Source organism: Phytophthora cinnamomi (genome assembly GCF_018691715.1).
Source record: "Phytophthora cinnamomi strain GKB4 chromosome Unknown Contig102, whole genome shotgun sequence".
NCBI lineage: Eukaryota > Oomycota > Peronosporomycetes > Peronosporales > Peronosporaceae > Phytophthora > Phytophthora cinnamomi.
In genome coordinates this window covers 587550-609262 of record NW_027151035.1, presented here as the reverse complement: position 1 = coordinate 609262, position 21713 = coordinate 587550, and the positions used below count along the sequence as shown (strand labels likewise).

The following is a 21713-nucleotide window of genomic DNA, read 5'->3' as shown; positions in this document are numbered from 1 at the left end:
TATGACATACTGATCATTCTCAGCAGACTTCCATGTTTGCAATGGAGCTGCCGACACGTACAACAATCGCTCCACTGCCTCCTGGACCAGGATTGCCTCGAGAGCCATCGTCGAAGAAGACCAGAAATTCACCCGTGTTGTCGAGGGTGATACAAACAGTGGGTTTCCACTCGGTTGCCAGAGCTTGGCGAAGAATGACGGATGCACGTCGCACCAGCTTAGCGAAGCCACAAGTGCGTAGGTGTAGATGAGCCGTATCATAGCCAGAGCGTAATCGTGTTGCTAGTCTCGCAAGATGACACTCCGCTGAGACGTCATTGAGGTTATCGAATTGTGCCACGCGCCACCTCCACGCCGCGTGAAAGTAGAAAACTCACAACGATTTCTCCGGTTGCGCTGCACCTTTGCTGTGCACCTAAGCCGCGTTCGAGGCCAACTCAAAAGTTTCAGCATCACGCTGAGATGTTCAACCCAACACAAGTATTTGAGGCTCATGAATTGTTCAGGTGGACAACCTAGCAGTGTCAACTGACTGATGTATCCGTTTTGTGTGTGCTTGTTCACTGCCACGGTACCACGTCACTCCCGATCACGTGTCCGATAACCTCTTCCCCAAGTTTGTCGCAATCCGCTGCTTCTTACGCCGATGACCTTTTACACACAAGCTGATCATCCAATCCTTACAGGTGTCCTCCAATCCTCCACGCCAGCAATCCAGCTTCAATGCCAATGAAAATGCATCATTGTTTTCCAGCTCCACTCTCCCGTCCCAGCTTGTATGAATATAAACTTGACTACAAACTCGACGAAGCTCTGTGAAGCGTGCAATGTCAGCATCTGAATCCAAATGAAGGGAAAATATCCCACGCACAAATCGTTGCTTTAGTTGTCGCTGCCTCGAACACGAGCCTTAATATCCGTCGCAGCGATCGCATTCGTCCGGAAAACCCTCACAGCGAAATCTGCCATCCACAGCACAACCCGAAACTTCTCCAGAATTCCTTTCACCCCCACTCCACGATGGTCAAGATCGTCAAGCTCCTTATCGTCGTCACCGTCGCCACGATCGCGCTGGCCACGTTGCCAATTTCGGAGGCCTCGGTGCAGAATGCGCCGGCCCGGCCCCTGCCGGCACCAAGTCGTCGTCTCGCGAGTAGGTCGTCGACTTGATTGACGCAGGCCACGCGATGACTTGGCCCTCAAAGCTTTATCGCTTGAAGAGTGATGCGGAGAAAAATAAAAGTCAACAAAGTGTAACTCGTGTACCCAAACCTACACTTTTTCCGGTTTTGCTTTGGGGTTGAGCTGCTTTCTTGCACGAATCAGCGAGGTTGTATGAACGGCATGCTCGTTATAATGAGTGAATATCCCTGCTGACCAATCAAAGCGCCGCCAGACCACAGCACAAGTAAGCAACTACTAAGGTCGACTTGAATGATAGCCTGGACAGGTTGTTAGTCAACTTGCTTCAACCCTTGAGCGCACCACGCAAGGACAACAGGCCTCCGACTCACCCGAAAATTCTACGAGGTGTTGTACCGCTCAACCGACATCGCTGGCATGCACCCGAAGAACACACCGACACTGGTCTCGTCCGTCCGGAGAGAACATCCGCGAGGACGGTAACGCGAACGTCGCTGGTGGGCGCTGTAAAAACAGAAGCTAGGAACTCCTTGTGATGCACCTCTCCTACCTGGTCTATTTGAAGACTCACAACAGCCGTCGGTCGTTCTGGGGCCATCTCGCTTGCGTGTTTCGCGCGTCGAAGCTTCCGGTTTGGGGCGCGGGCCCTCCGTGCGTAGATCACCGTTGTGGAGAACGACGGTGGCATCCTCCAGCTTCAGTGCGCATACAACTAATCCGCTGAGCAGTATCTCTTGCTATCACTCGTCCATGCATCGCCCTACAATCACCATATCGTGCACTGAGACAGTTTTTATTGTGTCATCGAATTGTCCGCTCGAGCTTCCTCAGTTAGACTTGTGCCGAAATGGAGCATACGTTTTCATCTCTGAGGTTTTACTCCGCCGCCGTTCTAGTTTACGAGCGCTTCTTGATGTACAAATGGCTTCAACGGACATGCTGCAGTAGTGGTGTGTTGAGATCTTCCATGTGAAGGAACGTACGTACGCTTTTACAAATAGTGTTGGGTTTTATATTGCCAAACGAATCCATAAACTTTTCATGCATTTTCAGGTGGTGGTCACTCTCGGGCTGTCTCGCTACCAGCTTACCCAGCACGCACTTGGACGTCCTTCCTCCGCCACTCGACCCCGAAGAACGCAGAGACGTCGAATGCTGGGTCACGAGGATCGACTTCTTCCAGCCGATGCGTGATTTTCCGGTAGCGGAGGATTTTGTGGGCGATGAGAGCGCTCGTCGAAGTCGCGCGAGGATCTTCCAGAGCGGCATTCAGAAGACGCCGTGCGTTGGAGCAGAAACGGTCACGGACTCGCTCGTCGTCGTAGAGCAGAAGCACACGCGGCGACTTCGTTGCGTCGGCGTGGCTTGTGCGCAGCAGCTTGTCGCTTAATCGATGCAGTTGCTCATCTAAGGATTCATCGTTGTCGAGCGGCCATTGAAGGGTGTTGAAGTTGAGGATTTCTTGCTTGGTATTACTCTTTGGTTGCGCGAGGTGGGCGCCGTCGATGCTGGGTGGTTTGCGTGTAGAGTCGGGCTGCATTGGCGTCTGGAGTTGTCTGTGCCCGCGGAAGCGAATCGCAAAATGAGGTCTCTCGAAACAGCGCGCCGTATCGTCTCGGAACGCGCTTGACCGTTGCATAGCTCAAGCATTCAACCAACACAAGATATGAAGAAGAAAAGTGCGTTGCGCCTAAACGCTGAGCCCCTTCTCTAGGAGCGAGGTGCTTAAGCGCACTGTACACTGATACGTCGATTTCACCACAACATCTAGCAATCGCCGGGCCCTCCATCTCGAGACGCTCTGGCGAACTGTGCTAGGCTTAGCGCCGGAGAGTGCTGGAGTCTCGGATTCGGAGTAAGCCCCGTTACCCATAAGGGAGGTCACATAAGTGGTGAGCACCGTAGATCTTCCACGGACGGAAGATCGACACGAACGGTGCATATAATTCTCCACAGAGGAGACTCCATGTTCCTCGAAGAAGGATCGTTGGTAGTATCTCCTCCGAGCAACTCCTATCTGGCCGATACGGCCCAGCTGCAACGGCTCAATCCGTTCGTTGCTTCCTACATGTGTTGCAAGCGGCCGACGTGCGGGACCGACAGCGTCAGGGCGAAGCCCAGCCCCCAGTAACGTACGACCAGAAAAATGTGCGTGGCGTTTTTCTTCCATTTGGTTGGAACTGTACCGTTTCGTCGTATCCTATGGGGGTTTCTTGTTATTGGTGTTGGATCTCGCCACGGAAGTGAGTTTAGTGTAGCAAGAAAATCTCGTACAGTCAGAGTGACATGACACTCAGTGAGCGAGTCATAAGTCACTCTCTCGACGCTCAATTATCAAGGGCAACTCTATGCCTTCCTTCCTGCGTGCTGTTGTTACAGTTGATGTACTCGATCGGGTCAATAGAACTGTGGTACTGCCGTCTCCTAACGCCAGCCAGTCCAAGTGTGGCATCAGAAATGTCTGAGTGCTCATTTACGTCCGAGCTACGCCAAAGTTGAGAAGAGCTCTTCTCGTGTGGATTCCGTAAATCGTTTGAAAGCGTATCGAGCTTCTAATGGGTGAGAGCGAACGCCCACGCGGCCTTCGCGTGTGAACAGTACATGCGCGTTTTCACGACATAGCATAACGCCACCGATTAGGTACCCGACAGAATCCACAGCCTATAACGCCCTGCAACCCGCAGCACTCCATCAACCTACACTGTAGCAACCTCGTGACGATGGGGCGCATCGCACGGCTGGAGCTGGAGAACTTCAAGTCGTACGGCGGCGCGCACGTCGTGGGCCCGTTCGCGCGCTTCACGGCGGTCGTGGGGCCCAACGGCAGCGGCAAGAGCAACCTCATGGACGCCATCTCCTTCGTGCTGGGCGTGCCCTCGCGCCACCTGCGCTCGACGGCGCTCAAGGACCTGGTGCACCGCGCGCCGAGCGACGGCAACGGCAACGGCGACACAACGAACGCCCGGGCCGCCGTTGTGACGCTCGTGTACGAGCTGGCGGACGGCGAGGCGGCCCCGTCCGCCTCCGCCGCGGCCCAGCAGCAGCAACAGCAGCAACAACAGGCTCCGGCCCGGAGGGAGGTGCGCTTCACGCGCCTCATCTCGCACAGGGGCGTGGGCTCGTACCGCGTGGACGCGCGCGACGTGAGCGCCGACGCGTACCAGGCGCAGCTCAAGCAGATCGGCGTGCTGGTCAAGGCGCGCAACTTCCTGGTGTTCCAGGGCGACGTGGAGAGCGTGGCCAGCAAGAGCCCCGCGGAGCTCACGCGGCTGTTCGAGCAGGTGTCGGCGTCGGACGCGCTCCGGGCGGAGTACGAGCGGCTGCTGGAGGAGAAGAACACGGCCGAGGAGAACACCATCTTCGCCTACAAGCGGCGGAAGGGCCTCGTGGCCGAGAAGAGGATGGTAGGGCAGGAAGTTCTTTCTTTTTTATTTTTTTTGTTATTATTTGCTGACTGGTCGTTGACTTTTTTTTTTTGTTAGGTGCGGGAGCAGAAGGAGGAGGCGGAGCAGTTCCGGCAGAAGCTGCAGGAGGCGGTACGCTGCGTGTGCTGCTGGGAGGTGGAGGAGAGGTGCTGTGGAGCTTTTATTTATTTTATTTTATTGTTTATGTTTATTTTTGTAGAATGAGCTGCGGGTGGAGCACTACTTGTGGCAGCTGTTCCAGGTGCAGGACGACATCAAGCAGCGCGAGGAGACGGTGAGGCAGTACCAGGAGGCTGGCGCCACGTGCGCGACCAAGGAGGACGCCGTCGCCAAGGTGTACCAGGACAAGAAGAAGGAGCTCAGCGCGAGCTTGCGCGAGGTCAAGGCCAACCGGGAGCGGATCCAGGACTTCCAGAACGAGATGGAGGACATCCAGCCGCAGGTGATTCAGCTGCGAGAGCAGACCAGGTACTCGCAGAAAAAGATCGTGGAAGCGGAGACCACGGAGAAGACGATGAAGGGGCGGCTGGAGGGGAAGTCGACGGAAGTGGACGCATTGAAGAGCGATTTGCAGGAGCTGGAGCGAGCGAAGGCAGAACTCGACGCAAACCAAAGCCGCCATGCTAGCCAAGGAGGCGGGGCGGCTGCGCTGGTTTTGGAAGGGACCCGCTTGGAGGAGTACCATCGCATTAAGGAAGACGTGCAGGTAAAGACAAACCTGCTGCGGAACGAACTGGAGTCGATTCTGCGCCAGCAAAAGGCGGACCAAAACAAAGTACAGACTCTCACTCAAGACCGCCAGGAAAACCTCAAGATGGTGGAAATGCTGACGGAGGACTTGAAGCAGGCCGATGAACGCATCGTCAGCATGCAGCACGTCATTTCCCAAACGGAGCAAGACATTGCGGAAGCTGAAAAGAACATCCAAAATGCTGATGCGGAGAATCGAGGGCAGGCTCAGAAGAAAGAAAAGCTTTCACAGCAGTTGGACCGAGTCAACAACAAGTTGCGCGACCTTAAAGACGACAAGCGGCAGTCACAGGCGGAAGCGCGCAGAGCAGAGACGTTGGATACGCTAAAACGACTGTACCCTGGTGTTCGTGGCCGCCTTGTAGATCTGTGCAAGCCGATCCAACGCAAGTACAACATGGCTGTGACCGTGGCAACTGGAAAGCACATGGATGCAATTGTGGTGACAGACTACAGGACAGGTCAAGACTGCATTCAGTACCTCCGTGACTCCCGTGCGGGTAGTGCACAGTTTATTCCTCTAGACAAAATTCGTGTGAAGCCGATCAATGAGCGTTTCCGTGGTCTCGGCAACAACATCAAGATGGTCGTTGACGTGATTGAGTGCGACGCTGAGATTGAACCGGCGCTCCATTATGCAGTTGGCGACACTGTCGTGTGCGACTCCATTGACATTGCTCGGGACCTATGCTTCCGCCAGAACGAGAAGGTGAAGGCGGTGACGTTGGACGGAATGGTTGTGAGCAAGAACGGAAGTATGACTGGAGGTAGAACCCAGAATGACGTGCGTCGGGCAGGTCGGTGGGATGAGAAGGAGGTCGAGGCTTTGCAGCAACAAAAAGATGGTCTCATTGATACAATCCGTGCAATGGAGCGGCATGGTGCTTCTTACGCAAAAATGCAGTCACTGCGGACGCAAGTGGAGGGGTTGAAGAGCCGACTGAGTCATGCCAAGGCCGACCTCGTGATCACCGAAACTAAGAAACCAAAGATCCAAGCGCGGATTGACGAGGCCAAGAAGCGAATGTTCAAGAGCACCGAGCCTGAGCTTCACAAGTTTGAAGCAGCGGCCAGCTCTCGTAAGGGCACCATTGCAGCACTGCAAGAGCAAATCCACGGAGTAGAAGATGAGATGTTTGCTGATTTCAGCGAGGCAGTGGGCGTTGAAAGCATCCGAGTCTACGAAGAGAAAGTATTGAAGCGGCACCAAAAGGCAATCGAGATGCGACGCAAAATCACGGAGCACGAAGCGAAACTACGTGCACAGGTAACTAGCTGGTGATTCAGTGTGCTGTTGTAGATCTAGTACAGCTCTAATCCAGTATGGTTGTATTGTTCTTGCCAGATCGAGTACCTGCAGTCGCAGGACTTCAACCAGCCAATGCTCGACGCAAAGGAACGGGCATCTCGGGAAGCAGAACATCTGAAGAAATTAACTGAGGAGGAAGCCGGTCTGATGAAACGAGTGGCAGTTTTGCAGAAAGAAAGGAAGGAACAAGAACAGCTACGCAAAAACCTGTCTGCAAAAGTGGAGGAACTCGAGAAAGAGCTTCGAGAGATCGGCAGCAAGAAGTCCAAGTACGAGGAGCGGAAGGGTAAGATTCAACGGAGAATTGCTTCCGAAGAGGCCGTACTGGAGCGCCTCAAAGATCACAAGACTGAAATTTTCAAGCGGGCGTCATTGGATCAGGTCACACTGCCAACTATTCCTCATCAGTCCTCTAATGGCACTGATGATGTCGAGATGGAAGACGTTAGTGAGGCCAGCATTCCATCAAACGCAAGCAGCTCAAATGGTCAAGACAACCTTGGGGGTTCGAATCTGCTAGTAGGGGACGACGCAGCAAATCAAGAAGTTGATTTCTCCTCGCTTCCTGATGCTCACGTGGTGGTGGACGATAAGGAGTTTGATGAGATCAACGCGAAGTACGAAAAGCAAATCGGTGCACTGCTCACCGAGCTGGAACACATGCGGCCGAACATGCGAGCTCTGGACAAATTTGATGTGATCCAGAGCCGGATTGGAAAAGAAGAGGAGGAGCTGGATCGTATTAAGCACAAGTCGTTTGAAACTGCGACGAAGTTCGAGGAAGTTAAACAGGCTCGCTTCGATCGCTTCATGGAGGCGTTCAACCACATCTCGGGAGTGATCGATTCGACGTACAAGCAGCTTACCAAGAGCTCCAAGCACCCTCTTGGAGGTACGGCATATTTGAACCTGGAGAATTCCGAAGAGCCTTACCTCGGCGGAATGAAGTACAGCGCCATGCCACCGATGAAGCGCTTCCGGGAGATGGAGCAATTGTCCGGTGGAGAGAAGACCGTTGCAGCACTAGCTCTACTCTTCGCAATTCACAACTACCGGCCTTCTCCATTTTTCGTGCTTGATGAAGTGGATGCCGCATTGGACAACGTGAACGTCAACAAGGTATCGACATATATCGCCAACTGCGACTTTCAGTGTGTTGTGATCTCGTTGAAGGACTCGTTCTACGAGAAGGCGGATGCGCTCGTCGGCATTTGCAAGGATATCACGTTGCAACAGTCCAAGTCGATGACGCTGGATCTGACCAAGTTCGATTAGTTCGATTTCGCTGGGGCAGTGGTGCCGAGTGGACCGAGGTCCAACTTATTATTTTTGCAGGAACCGCAAGGGATAATCTGTTAGTCGCTGTTGCGGCTTTAATTGATAGTGAAGTTATTTTATGGTCCCTCTCAATCTTGCAGTGATGATCTGCAACAGTTTGGCAACTTACCGTGACGTTTTGAATTTGGATGGCAGAGTGCTCGATGCTTAGATTCCTCGCGAGCAATAAGGTGAATTTCAGTCGATGTTTGCAAGCAAAGCAACTGCGTAAATTCAATTCAGTTATCAAAGTCTCACGACAGATATTGTCGCGATCAAAAGAAAAAGAAACGTGTTGCGCGTACTTCGACTCGTACAACGACCACCACCCACTGTTCAGCTCGTCGCGAGCTACTTTGATGGCCTTCGCGTTGAGCGCAGTAGCCTGGCAACCAGGACAAAATGCTACCTTCTGCTGCACCAGGCGATGGTCCGGCAGGACGAAAGTCGACTTGTGCAAGCTGCGACAGTCGGGGCACACGCGCTGTCATCTCTGTTTGACCAAGCAAGTTAAGCTCTCCAGATGAACGTTCGTGCCACACGCCGCGTGGCTCTCGTAAACCACCAATTGACTTGCCACCAGATTGGGGAGAATGGGTCGAAACGCAGAGAAGACTGTATTCCGTAGACCCCGCACTGGAATATCTTTGGTGAACGAGACCCAAGCTGCAACGGTGCGTTGGCTTCCGTTAGCTGGAACCTGATCGTGGGCACTTTCACGATGAGAGAGAGAATCATCTTCATCCACTCCGTACTCACCAAAACTTTCATTCATACCCACAGCCTCCACCGTCTCGCAGTTCGGATACTTCAATGGCCGAAGCGTCCGTTTACGGGCAAAAGAGTTTTGCGGGTCGCGAGCACTTCGCAGAAGTCGCCCACAACAGTACCCACAGGAACTTTCAAATGTACACCTTCAACCCCTAGCGACTGGCCCCTTCGGCCAGCTGGAAGTACTTCCACTGCTCCGGATTTCGGATTGACGGCAACTACTACAGAAGTAGTAAGTTATCATCGATGTTCCACGAGTACAATAATAAAAGGCTTAAAATTATTTATTGGCAGGTTTCTTGTACGTATACTCCTTGTACTAGTAGTTTCGCTATTCTCCAGGCGCTGTCACAGCACCAAAGCGCGCTTTGGACGAGTACTCAGCTTCCCCCTGCACCAACTCCTTCAATCGGTGGTCTGCAGCAGCTTGCACCCTTGAAAACTTACCATAGCGCTTCTCTTCGTAGAGCAAGAAACACTCAGCAAGACGAATCTTGGACGGAAGGTCGACGGTGACCTGGCTGGGTGCGAACGACGCCGAGTCCAACAGCACGGACAAGTCATCTTCTTCGGGCATTTCAATCGCCCAGAAGATGCGCATGCTGTTGTCCAGTCCTCCGATCGTTGAGAACGGATTTCGACGAGGCAAACGTACTCCATCCATCGCAGCAGTGGCGAGCTGGCTCTTGCTCACGAAGTCGAGGTCACAGGTCATCTTCAACACGTAGTTCAGGTCTCGCCACAGAAATGGTTGAATTTGGATCATGCGTCGTCGCCACCCTGCGACAGCATCCACCGTCGCAAGAGACAGCTCTCGAACACGAATTAGAGCCTCAAGCAACTCAACACTTCGGTCCTCCTCAAAGGCACAGCAGCAGCTCAACAGCTCATCCATCCCAGCTTCTCGAGCGACGATTGCTCTCAGCACGACAAGCTCCTCTTCAGATAGTAATCCCTCATACGACAGCGCCTTCGTGCTGGAGAACCTCACAACCGAGCTAGAAGCTTGCTGCCCACCTTCCTTCTGCTTCTGCACACCAGACATGTACGGCTTCAGATTCTCATGGGTCTTAGGCTTTTCGTCGCTGGTGCTCGCTGGTTGCATCCTGGTCGTCCTAGGAACACACACACTAACAAAATACTGAACAGTCGGCGCTTGAAAAGCGGATCCAATTTCAGTCGCCTCCCAAGCACTGCTTCACGGCACTCCATTTTTGCTGATTTTGCAGTTGCTACGGTAGTCCACTGCTCACTTCCGCTGTTCGGCAGCGCGGCGACGGATCTCTTCCCAGGTTGTGGCCTTTGCTGGGGCATCACTGGGTACTCCGAAGAAATAGTCGTCCTCATCGTGGCGGAGAGGCGGCAGATTCTTATCGGACCCTGGGCGACGTGAATCCCGCGAGTAGTTCGCGTATGGGTCACGAGAAATAGGCGCATCACGGTCTCCAAACTCGGAAGCATCCTCAGCCGTAGGAGGCTTCGCGCCGAAGAAAAATGGCGAGCGAGTTCCACTATCGTTGGGCTCTCCGAAAGCCTCCTGATCGTGGTCGTCACGTTGCCAGTCCTTGGATTCTTTCTTGTCACGCAGCGTGTCTAGACCCGTGATCGGCGGGATGCTGCTGGCGATGCCGTTGTCGGAGCGGCGGGGCGCAGGAGGAAGTTTTGCCGTCGGTTTGGACGCGAAGCTCCCCGGCTCCGCAGCCTCCTCATTCCATGAGTCCCTTCACCCGCAGACACAGACACAGAGAGAGAGAGCAAATACGTCAGCACTGACGTAGTTGAAGCACCCTCTTACCAGGAGAAATTAACTCACGTAGACGCCGCCGAATGCTTGAACTTGTCGTGAAGCTCCTGCACGAACGGGTTGTCCGGGATCTTGTTCATTAAACTAACACAACAACAGCAAAAAAAGTGAGAGTTTTATCCAACTGCGCTAGTTTCGCAGCAGCAAAAACTCCCACATGTTCCTGGCCCTGGCCGCGAACGGCGACTTGTCCGACGGTAGCATCAGCAGGTCCGAGAAGAGGTCCCGGCGGATGCTGATGATGCCGTACGAGGCTCCAAACAGGCCTCCAGCTACACAAACCCAACAACATCATGAAAAAAAAAAACTTAGTGAAAAAAGTTTTTTAGGTTCAAAAAAAGATTGTTTCGAGATGATAACTCACACATCATGGCAAAGGCGCCCGCCACTTTCTTCTGGTTCTTGGAAATCTTCCACAGTCCAGCCATGACCGACGAGCCGAAGACGGCGCCCATGGCGGCGCGGCGCTTGCCTGTGGCCGCGTAGTGGGCCAGGATTTCCATCTCCGCCTCGGTCCTGCGGATAATTTAGGTTAATCTTAATTTTTACTGTTGGTAGGATTTAGCTTTATGGTGGGTTTTAAGCGGTATCCGCGTTGTTTTAGGTGAAGAATTGATGCCACGTACTTGCCGATGAAGGACGCGTCCTTGTCCTTGGACATCTCCACGCTCAGCGTGCGGATAGCGTCGTCCACGGGCACAGTGCCGAAGGACGTCATAGCGCTCGGGAGTTTGTAAGGGAATGTGGGGCTAATAGAACGGGGAATGGGGATTGGATGAAAGGAGTGATTGATTTGGACCAATAGGAGACCGAAGAGCACTTCAACTTGCAGACGACTTCTCTTGCTGGCTGATGAGGATCGATGGCTTGGGTAACACAGCTCTGAGCATATTTTCCGACCTCCATAGGGACGCTGCTATGCTGCGCATTTGGGGTATGTTCCGGGAATCAGGGATGCCGGAAACGATGCAGGACACTATATCTGAGTGGAATGATCCGGATCAGCACCTGTCGATGCTTGTTGGTGTTAAATATATTATTAAACGCAGGTTGATCGGTGACAAGCCACTCCTCGCAGTAAATAAAACATAATCCAGCTCTGTTACGAACCCTCGTGTATCTTGCGAATGGCAGCGAGTACAGCGCTTCGAAACCCGTAACCTACAGTGGACGCAATCGTAATCGTGGGAACGATTCAAGCTGTAACGGCTTGCGAACAGGGTCGAACTTGGCGTATTTTCATCGCGATCTCCTCATTGTGGTCACGAGCACAGTGGAAAAACTATATAATATAACCAGAGGCATCCAAGTCTGGATCCACTAGCGGGGCAATCCTATCATCTGACTAAATCTCAGTACTTATCACAGGTACTGACTTCTGGAAATTCCTCCCTGCAACATCTTCCATCGTCTGGAAGAAGTCGCTCCTCGTGACCCAAATTTTGATGTCTCGGCATTTTTCGGGATCGAGTGGCAGCGCAGAGATGCCCGACAGGGCGTAAATTAGTCGCTCAGGGATTCGGAACCGCCTCGGAAACGTGAATAATGATGGATCAATCACTTTCGAAAAATAAAGTGTTTGAATGTATTGTGTGAGTAAGATCATCCGTTGCCAGTACGATCGAAGTGTGGCCACACCCAGCACCCGGTGATGAAAAGGTTGTGTCGCAGGGCCCGTCACTTGGCTTTGAGGTTGTCCTCCTTCTTTTCCAAACCACTGCAAAGAAAGTAACCACCAGGCAAGTTAGCTCTACGTCAAGTACACTAATGCAGATCATGAACACGGTATAGTACTGTGCGTACATTGGGATTCCCGCACCTCGGAGCAGTTCCTGCGCGTAGGCATTATGCGCCAGCTTGGTCTGGAGGCTGTGAAGCAATCACGGTCATTGACGGCATAAGTTTTCACACATCTCAACTTGGGTAATTCGAGTCGTCCCCACGCACATCTCTCTCGCTTTCGCAGCGTGCGGGGCCTTGTCGCTTGGGAGTTGTAGTAGCTCCGTGAATAACTCGTGGCGGATGTTGCTCGAACGCACCGACGCACTGGCCCCAATCGCACCGCCCACTGAAACACAACAAGCTAGCTGTTGGAGCGAAATGCTCACTCATCCATCGATGAAAACTTGAACGAACCGAGCACCCCCACGACGCCCATAGTCCTTCCAAGAGCAGCGGCCTTCCACACGCCTGCCATGACTGTCGTTCCCAAGAGGCCACCGAGCGCGGCACGACGCGTCCCTTTCTCGCGGTACTTCACGAAGACATCTCGCTCGGCCGGGGTGATGTCTTTCCTACTCGACGAAAAGTTAGTAGCAACAGTTAGTGACAGTCTGTTCCTGACAGTGAGCCGTCAACAGCACGACGATATGTACTTACAGCCAAGGCGCAGCGCCGAATCCTCGAGGTCCGAAACCCCATGGCCCGAAGTCACGAGGAGGACCGAAGCGCTGGGGGGCGGAGTCGTCCTTCTTGCCGGACATCTCGGCTCGCATGGTGTGCATGACTTCGTGCTGCTCGGAGGACATAAAAGGCATCATGTCTGCTTGCGTTGGAGCTTGTTGTGCTCGTGGGATGGAGAATTGAATTGTGAGCAAGGAGACCGCTCCGATAGTCCAACGCTGGAGTAAACGTGTCTTTTGCGCTGTTCTTGATATCGATAGTGCTGCAATCAAACTTTGACACCTTTGAAATTCAAAGTTTGAATCAAAGGTGCTGCCAACAGCTCCTGCAATGGTCGTCCGTAGCACTGCGACCTCTGGCACAGCGACTCCTAGCAGGATCCCATGACTCCTAGCAGGATCCTGTGCTGTCCGTTATGGCTGCGGTTAGCCATGTCTAACGTTCGTGTTGATGCCGAAGTGTCAGAATGAATATGCAACGACATGCCCACGCACAGCCGTATCCATCCGCCATTCAGCTGCAGGTAGGCAAGCAGCAATTGTTTGAACACACCACTAGGTGCAAACGAAAAGTGTATGTAAGTATCATCAATTCTTGTTGCATTTCCCTCGAAACTATCCTCCTCTGATGCTGCGCTGTGGAGTTATTCGTACTAGTCAAGCGAGTCCGGCCTACTCAACGCGTTCCTGTACTTAGAATTTTTCGTGCTCGCGATGGCAAACGTTTTGCCCACAGCCTACCCGGTCGGTTACTTCAGCAGCTCCTGCGCAAAGGCATTATGCGGCAACTTCTGCCGGATTCTGTACGAAAAAATCGAGTCCACCAAATAGCGAGGTCAGCAACTACGTTGCGATATCCATAGCTCCCAAACTCCACAACGTACATATCTCTCGCGTGAGCGGCGCGTGGTGATCTCTCGCTCGGCAGCTTTAACATCTCGGTGAACATTTCTTGACGAATCCCGCTTGTGCGCACGGACACCCTGGCACCGATCGCACCACCCACTGCAGGAAGGGAGCAAGAATCGCACTTGTCAGTGTCTCCGTCCTGCCAAAACGCGACAGCAAGATGGCGTACTGATCACTCCAGCGACACCCATGAAGCCTCCCAACGCAGCCACTTTCCAGACGCCAACCATTGCCGAAGCCCCTACGATTCCTCCGACTACAGCTCTCTGTCTACCCTTCCCCCTGTACTTCATGAGTACGCCCATTTCCGCCGGGGTGATATCTTTCCTACGCACAAAGCAAAAAAAATCTAGGCTAAGTGACGGAAGACAGCAATTACAAGTTGCGCCAGCACGCACATCCAGCCATGGCGGGAGCCTGGGCCAAAGGGACCTGATCCGCTGCATCCCCACGGGCCGAAATGTGCGGATCCGCCAAAGCCCCACGGGCCGAAGTGTGCAGGTCCGCCAAAGCCCCAAGGGCCAGGGGCACTGCAGCCTCCGAGGCCGAAAACGCCTGGATTAATTCCCTTCTTGGCGAGTTCGGAGCGGAGCGTGTACAGGACCTCGTATTCCTCGGACGACATCATCTCCGGTAGGCTTGCTTCGCAATGCGTTTGCAGATTGAGTTGTGATCACAAAGGCTATCGATGCAGCGCTCTGCGAATGTTTGTTCAGGGCGTCAACGTGTTGACTCCATTCGGTGTTGATTCCCGCGTACACTGGCAACTGTTTACATGCGATACGATGTGCAGGAAAAGTTAAAGGACTGTATTTATTGGAAAATGAAGCAATGTGATTGTGGCAATTATATCGTCTGTGAATCTTTCTCATCCGGGGAGGGCTTCAATAATTATTAGAAAACTATTAAGCAGATGATACAATTAGCCAGTAATGTGGCTAGTACGTGCATTTGTGTAAGTGTATGAAGTGTTTTGTTTCCTTCTTTTTCATCGCGAGATCTACGTCATCGAAGTATCTTCAAGCTTCGGTCGCCTTACCCACCTCTCCTCCAAAGCTACTTGGCAAAGCCGGACTGCTGAAGCAGCTCTTGCGCGTATGAGTTATGTTGCAACTTCGTGGCAAGACTACAGGATCATAGGCGAACGGAAGGACGTCAGATACCTAGCCTCCGCACAGTATCTGTATCAAGCATCAACTTACATTTCTCGTGCCTGAGCCGCGTGGGGCGACTTGTCTTCAGGAAGCTTGAGCATTTCAGATATCACCTCCCCGCGGATTCCGCTAGTGCGCATCGACACCCCTGCACCGATCACACCACCAACTGCACAAACACAACAAGTTACAATCTCAGGACCTTGTCAGCCGGTCTGTCGACGAAAAGTAGGAACACTCACCGATCATGCCCGTGACACCCATAGCTCTGCCCAACTTCGCCACCTTCCACGCGCCAGCCATCGCAGTCGCGCCGACAAGTCCGCCGACGGCGGCACGTTGCGTGCCCTTCCCTCGGTATTTCATCAAGACGTCCCTCTCCGCTGGTGTGGCCTCCATCCTACACAAGCAAGGTAAGTATAACAGCATTGATCGATCAAATGATGGTTTCTCGTGTTATGCGTAACACGTACATCCAGGTACGGCCGAAACCTCGACCAGCGAAACGGTCAGGACTAGAATTCCCCTGCTTTCCGAAGAGCTCGGAGCGCAACGTGTACATGACTTCGTACTGCTCGGAGGACATGCAGAACGTCATCGTGCTGGATGGAGGATCTTGGTTGCTGAAGAATTGAATTGTGAGTGCACCAGCTCGACACCAGCTCCACACCAGACCTTCGTCTGTTTCAGTTGCGGCAAGGCGTGCAACAGAATGTTTGTTGGTAGATACTCGTGGATGGCACCTGAAGGTAGGAGTGAATGTAACCATCTGCGATGGCACATGGCGTGTTGAAGCGTGTTTTTCAGTGTTGTGCTTGGCTCGTTGTGCATTATCTCGTATTGTATTAGTACGAGTCGTATAGCATTCTCATACGTTGCGCGCATGTAGATGTCAAGGCGTCTCTGAAGCGTTTTTTTTACAAGAATTTCCAGTCTGAGCCTAAAACCCCACATCGCGGATATACATTACTAAAGTAAAGAACATGGTCATAACGCAGTGTGAGCCGAATAACTTCAATAGAGAATACGAGTTCCGTTTGGAGTCGCTACAGCATAGCAGATGGTCCAAGCTGCAAGTGCAAGTGTTGCATGGGTGGGGGGCGCTTTAGCACCGTCACCGATGAATTCGACGTACGATATTTACCTTGAGGGTTACCTGGCTTTGATCGGGACTGGAGACATGAGAAGTGCATACTGTATTCCTCTCCACCGTCCACCAGCATTTCTTTGCTAGTGTGGAGTGCAGTTTTCTTACCACGCACTTTACCCACTTCCGACCTGTAGGTTGAACATTCATTCGTAACCAGCAAGAATGGTTGCAGAACCAGCCGTTAAAGTCCGACCACAGCGATCACGATTTATCCACTCACTTTTCAACTTTCCAGACCCCGAGCACACAGTCACTAAAACACAACAACACTGTCAAAAACAAGCACGATGATGACTTCCGACCAATACGAAGTCATTTACACGCTGCGCTCCGAGTTGGCGAAGAAAGGTTTCGGGCGATTTGGATGCCGTCGAAGCTGGATGTAGGTGTTTTATGGTTCTCGCTTACCACCCCTCCAAAGTTTGTGTTGCTCAATCTCGTTTGCTTACACATTGAGCAGGAAAGACATTACGCCTGCGGAGAGGGAGGTTTTCATGAAGTACAGGAAGAAAGGTGCACGTCGTGCTGCCATCGGCGGTCTGCTTGGAGCATTGGCGATGGCTGGTGTGTGGAAGATTGCGGCGCTAGGCACGGCATTCGGAGTCACCGGGGTGATCGGTGCGTTTCATCGGCTCAACAGCACATTCAGTCTCGATGGGCCTTGACATTGAGTGGACACATTTTTTTTTCAGTGGGTGGCCTACTCGGAGCTTGGATGTCAATGCGCGCGAGTCGCATTCGCCTTAAAATGGTCAAGGAGATGATCAAGCTGCCGGACGACAAATCCCCCCACGCAGCCGAGGCGAGAGAAATGTATGGGTGTCCTGAGTACTTTCCACTTGAGTAGTTATGAGCTGTCTGTTGATTTCTTGTCTGTATTGTACGAGTAGTCTCCGTACAAAGCTCCCGTCCAACCCTTACGCGCAGAAGCTGCTCAAGGAAGCGGAGCTTGCCAGGTTTGTTGAGTGATTTAGTGTCTAAACTCACTGAAACGCAGCAACAGTTTGACATTCTCGATTTGATGTTAGTGACTGGAAGCAGGAGAAGGCGGCACCGGAAAGCTCCAAGGACAAGTAAAGCCTGAGCTAACGATGGACAACAACAAAAAATTGCAAGCATGATGTGGACCAGCTTAGCAATGCGAATCGTATTCTGGCTAGTCCAGAACTCAAGACCATACACGTAGCTTTGCCTTTCTTAGTGTGTGCTTTCTCCTCCATTTTCCTAGCAATGAAATCAAGAGACAATCTTGACAACATTTCTATGGTATTCGCGTGGTAAGCCTTTGAGCACTTTGGTTGCGCGACTCGACCAAAAACAATGAGATATTGTGTGTTTCAGCTTCCTCAACAACCTCAATGTGCGATGAAGTGTTGTGGGAGTCGGACGCGCCGGCTCTCGCCTGAAGATTCAGGGTCGCGCAGGTACAGTACGCTGCACTCCTCCTCGTTCAACTATATCTCAAGCTTGTCCAGTTTGTCGTTTTCTTGTTGTGCCGTGAAGACCAAGAAACGGTTTCTCTGTTCGCGCGTTAGCCAGCTCACATCCCGATTTCGAGATCTTCCTTTCGTGAGACTAATCGGAAGTGTCATCTCTATGACATTATAAAAAGCAATACGGATTGGCTGTCGTGAATCGAGCTACGTACATGTTTCCATCCTATCCGTGTTTTCGGTGCAGCTCCGACCAGCAGAACACCGTAACATTTTTTTTTAAATGCAGCACGTGCACCCGTAAACTTCAAGTCCAGGTTGCATGTACCCTCTCGTCCACTGCCCCTATCTACTTAGGTAGGTCTCCACGCCAGTCACTTGCTGAGCACGACGCCCTCGTCCGCGAGTCGCTTGGTGATCTGCTTCTCCACGTAGGCGAAGAGCTCGGGCACGTGGTCGGGCAGCTGGCACGACACGAAGCACTGGCGGCCCGTGCGGCGCGCGAGTCTCTGTGCGATCTGCTGCTCCTCCATCTCGGGCGCGCCCACCACCGACGTGATGAGCGGCATGGGGCTGTAGCGCGTGGCGATGGCCGTCGACAGCGACCTGCCCACCCAATATAAGATATCAGAATAATAAGATAATAATAAGAACAATAATAATAAGTTGCTGCAAGCAGCGCACGCACCCGAGCCGCGGCTTGTCGGCCGCCGAGCCCATCCAGACGAAGACGCAGTTGCGCAGCAGCCAGATCTGCACCAGGTAGCGCTGGTCCAGCAGCGCGCCCGGCAGCTCGATCACGCGCAGGCCCTCGTCCGCCAGCTGCAGCCGCTGCAGCCCCTCGTCAATAGCCGCTGCGCCGCGTCGTCAATCAATAAATAAAACAACGAGATAAAACCTCCCATTCTTTATCCACGCACCCGCCATCTTCTTCTTTTCCAACAGCTAAATAACTCGGCTGCTGATTGGGCCTCGCATCACGGTAAACTGGCCCACCAATACCGCGGCCCGCGTAATCCGCCGTAAAATATAATAGTAATCCGGTGTCAACGTCCCGACATCCAGTTTCATATTTAGCGCGACCAGCAACAGCCCGACCCAGCATTAGTACCGCACTCACCAGAATTACTACAGCAGCCCGCCATGGCGGACCCGCAGCTCTCCGCGCTGCGCGGCTCGGCGCGCGGCACCAGCAGCGCCGCCGACTCGTGCGCCTCGTCCTCGCGCTCGTCCTCCGCCTCGTCCTCAGCTGGCGCGCGCCGCCAGCAGCTGCAGCAACGGCAGCAACCGCAGGAACCCTCGGGCGTGGCCAGCTACTTCAAGACGCTGCGCTCGCCGCTGTCCGCCAGCGGCCGCAGGCGCCGCGCGCCGCCGAGCGACACGGAGGCGTCGCCCGCCGGCCAGGCCGCCGTGTCCGCGAGCTCCGCGGGGCGCACGCACGGCTCCATCCAGTCAGAGGCCACGACGACGCACTGGCCGCGGCGCGCGGCGCCCTCCGCCGCGTCCGCGCACGCGTCGCAGCCGCGCGGCAGCTCGGCGACGCTGCAGCACTCGGGCAGCGTCCACGTGGACGTGGCGGAGGACGCGCCGCTGCCCTCTGGCAACTACTACGTGGACGCCGGCGGCCAGCTGCGCATCCGCAAGCTCTGGTGGTGCTACAGGCGCGTGCGCCGCCTGCTCTGGTGCGTGTTCCCGTGGCTCAAGCGCGACAGCAACACGTACCTGTGCGCGCGCATGGTGGCCAACTCGACGCTCATCGTGGCCGTCTACCTGCTGCGCGAGCTGCTGAACCACGCGCTCGTGCCGGCTATTGTCAAGCACAGGGACGCCGGCGCCGGCAGCCAGGCCGAGGCGCGCTGCCGAGACCACACCCTCGAGTTCCTGGACATGTACGCGTACTCGCTCGTGGCCAACGTGCTGCTGTGTCTGCCGGCGCTCAACTTCAAGGCCTGCAGACTCTACCGCCGCGCGCGGAGGGAGTACTCGACGGTGAGCTCGACGTCCTCGTCCGCCTCCGCCGCGAGCGCGGAGCCCTCGGCGGTCGTCGTGCCCTCGTCGGCGATCGCGGACATTACCAAGGAGCACCAACGCTTCGAGAAGACGTACCTGTTCACGCTCTGCGAGCTCATTGTGGTGCTGGAGATCCCGTATTTGATTTATATTCTCGTGGCCATCTTCGTGCCGTCGCACTCCAGCAGCGTGTCGGATATGATGGTGTCTTGCGACCGACAACTCGCCACGGGGTATTTCCTGGTGCTGCTCGGCGTGCAACTTGTGGCAGTACTTGCGTATATGCTGCGCTGGCGGCAGATTCTGCTGTTCCACCGACTGCACCAGCACTTCCTGTTCCAGCGCGGCTACGTGCCAGGCCATTCACGCTTCGACTATGTGGAGCAATCGTTTGCCACGCCACTGTACGCCTGGTTGCCGGCTCCGGTGTGGGCGTGTTGGCGGCGCTGTAAGCGACTGCATCATGCTGCTCGAGGCAACCGATATGGTGGCACACAAGACGGCCAAAATGAAGCTGGATCGGTTCCGAAGGGCAGCACCAGAAAGCAAGTGCACTACGTGAAGGTTGGGCTCTACAGTGCTGCAAAGCGTGGCGATGTTGACCAAGTGCGGTCGCTGTTGGAGACGGCAGTCAGCATATCCGGCCCGGAATTTGCTACCGAGTGGTACGAGCCGCGCGTTTGGAAGCTAGGAGGAATGGCGTTATTCGCTCGTGGCCAACGCAACCCGCTGCACGTGGCTGTGGCTTTTGACCAGATCGAGGTTGTCCGTGAATTGCTTGCTAATGGGCACTTCGACGTCCAACAACTTGATAAGCTGGAGCTACTGCGGTTAGACCTGGCGTGGTTATATCAGTTTATGTTCCGCTTGCTGTTCTTCGTGGCGCGACGGTCTAGTGCAGGTGTGGTTGCCAATACTTCAGCAGGTGGCGGAGCAGGTAATGGCGGTGCTGCTCCTGGACTAGCTAGTGCCTCACACCCGTTCGGTCCAGTTGGATTGTTTCAAGCCACACTTTTGACACCTCTTCATGTGGCCGTAACATTGGGCCACGTAGAGCTCACATTGCTGCTGCTGCGGTACGGCGCAAAACCGGATGCACCCGCATTATCCACCCATCCACGATTCGCGACTCCGCCGCTGTATTGGGCCGTGGATAAGGAATGTACACGGCTGCTTTTGGACGCTGATGGTAACCCATTAGCTCTGCCTGGCGATGCTAACGGTTTGCTGCTGACTGCATTTGAAGTTGCGCGGATCGCAGGAAATGCCGCTGTCGCTCGGCAGATGGAAAAGTACGGTGGAGATGTGGCTCTAACTCCGCTTCATGATGCCTGTGCTGGTGGACGCCGGCATGAAGTCGAATTTTTGCTGGAGCACGGAGCAGATCCAGATACACTCGGCGAACAAGTGATCGGCTGCTTCCGCCGTACACCACTTCATTGGGCTGCGATGCGTGGGCACGCGCGGATCATTCGCCACCTTATACGATATGGAGCTAATGTGGATGCACGCGACATATTTGGACGTACGCCGTTGGCGTGGGCTTGTGTTTTGAATCGAACACGCGCTGTGGAGGCTCTTTTGGAAAGCGGTGCAGATGTTAATGTACGTGACGCACAAGGGGATCCGTTGCTCTGCATTTGTGCTGCTGGGGCATGCGCATCCATCAAGAGGGGCGCTAAAACCTCGGCAGGTAAACGAGACAAACTAGGTGATGACCGCGTGCAGGACGATGAAATTGACGAATGTGGCGGTGTTGAGGGCGAGGTCGCACTAGCGCGTGGCCTTGACCCACGCATCTTTCAGATGCTTCTGGAGAATGGAGTAGATCTGCACGCGACGCGCACCAACAACGGCGATTCAGCTCTGCACGTTGCTCTTCGGCGTCGAAACCAGACCGCTGCCGTGCTATTTGTCCGTGCTGGTTTAAGCTTGACGGCTGTTAATCTCCTCGGTCAGCGTGCGATTGACTGTGCGCGTTCGCCAGCGCTACGCTTCGCTGTCAAGAAGGAAGCAGGGCAGCGCGATGTTATGATCAGCTACAGTCATGCACACGCGCCGTTGGCACGCAAGATCCGAGATGCGCTGGAACGCCAACGGGTCACCACATGGATCGACACTATGGGACCCACAGGA

The 21713-nt window shown here is 54.0% G+C and overlaps 9 protein-coding genes across 9 annotated transcripts; 3 read left to right on the top strand and 6 right to left on the bottom strand.

Annotated features, from left to right (window-relative positions):
- Positions 1–3863: 3863 nt before the first annotated feature.
- IUM83_07963 (putative structural maintenance of chromosomes protein) lies at positions 3864–7902 on the top strand (the record flags this gene model as incomplete). The annotated part of the gene is made up of 4 exons (XM_067932305.1): positions 3864–4547; positions 4626–4679; positions 4768–6585; positions 6664–7902. 4 exons carry the CDS (start codon positions 3864–3866, stop codon positions 7900–7902), a joined length of 3795 nt encoding a protein of 1264 aa, XP_067783175.1.
- A 1144-nt stretch (positions 7903–9046) lies between these two features.
- IUM83_07962 (RNA-binding region-containing protein (RNP-1)) lies at positions 9047–9820 on the bottom strand (the record flags this gene model as incomplete). The annotated part of the gene is made up of 1 exon (XM_067932304.1): positions 9047–9820. One exon carries the CDS (start codon positions 9818–9820, stop codon positions 9047–9049), a length of 774 nt encoding a protein of 257 aa, XP_067782899.1.
- A 144-nt stretch (positions 9821–9964) lies between these two features.
- IUM83_07961 (uncharacterized protein) lies at positions 9965–11237 on the bottom strand (the record flags this gene model as incomplete). Its single annotated transcript, XM_067932303.1, has 5 exons — positions 9965–10436; positions 10529–10603; positions 10677–10791; positions 10884–11035; positions 11146–11237. The coding sequence occupies 5 exons, from the start codon at positions 11235–11237 to the stop codon at positions 9965–9967; spliced, it is 906 nt and encodes a 301-aa protein (XP_067783121.1).
- A 959-nt stretch (positions 11238–12196) lies between these two features.
- Positions 12197–13059, bottom strand: IUM83_07960 (uncharacterized protein; the record flags this gene model as incomplete). The annotated part of the gene is made up of 5 exons (XM_067932302.1): positions 12197–12236; positions 12323–12388; positions 12467–12587; positions 12656–12813; positions 12899–13059. The coding sequence occupies 5 exons, from the start codon at positions 13057–13059 to the stop codon at positions 12197–12199; spliced, it is 546 nt and encodes a 181-aa protein (XP_067783120.1).
- A 611-nt stretch (positions 13060–13670) lies between these two features.
- IUM83_07959 (uncharacterized protein) lies at positions 13671–14458 on the bottom strand (the record flags this gene model as incomplete). The annotated part of the gene is made up of 4 exons (XM_067932301.1): positions 13671–13722; positions 13806–13926; positions 14000–14157; positions 14229–14458. 4 exons carry the CDS (start codon positions 14456–14458, stop codon positions 13671–13673), a joined length of 561 nt encoding a protein of 186 aa, XP_067782976.1.
- A 428-nt stretch (positions 14459–14886) lies between these two features.
- On the bottom strand, positions 14887–15582 carry IUM83_07958 (uncharacterized protein; the record flags this gene model as incomplete). The annotated part of the gene is made up of 4 exons (XM_067932300.1): positions 14887–14956; positions 15033–15153; positions 15227–15384; positions 15458–15582. 4 exons carry the CDS (start codon positions 15580–15582, stop codon positions 14887–14889), a joined length of 474 nt encoding a protein of 157 aa, XP_067783027.1.
- An 839-nt stretch (positions 15583–16421) lies between these two features.
- Positions 16422–17211, top strand: IUM83_07957 (uncharacterized protein; the record flags this gene model as incomplete). Its single annotated transcript, XM_067932299.1, has 5 exons — positions 16422–16516; positions 16595–16752; positions 16827–16947; positions 17025–17090; positions 17163–17211. 5 exons carry the CDS (start codon positions 16422–16424, stop codon positions 17209–17211), a joined length of 489 nt encoding a protein of 162 aa, XP_067782936.1.
- A 730-nt stretch (positions 17212–17941) lies between these two features.
- IUM83_07956 (proteasome assembly chaperone 4-like) lies at positions 17942–18494 on the bottom strand (the record flags this gene model as incomplete). The annotated part of the gene is made up of 3 exons (XM_067932298.1): positions 17942–18173; positions 18256–18421; positions 18488–18494. The coding sequence occupies 3 exons, from the start codon at positions 18492–18494 to the stop codon at positions 17942–17944; spliced, it is 405 nt and encodes a 134-aa protein (XP_067782990.1).
- Positions 18495–18710: 216 nt separating this feature from the next.
- Positions 18711–20797, top strand: IUM83_07955 (putative transmembrane protein; the record flags this gene model as incomplete). Its single annotated transcript, XM_067932297.1, has 2 exons — positions 18711–20653; positions 20779–20797. 2 exons carry the CDS (start codon positions 18711–18713, stop codon positions 20795–20797), a joined length of 1962 nt encoding a protein of 653 aa, XP_067783095.1.
- Positions 20798–21713: the final 916 nt, after the last annotated feature.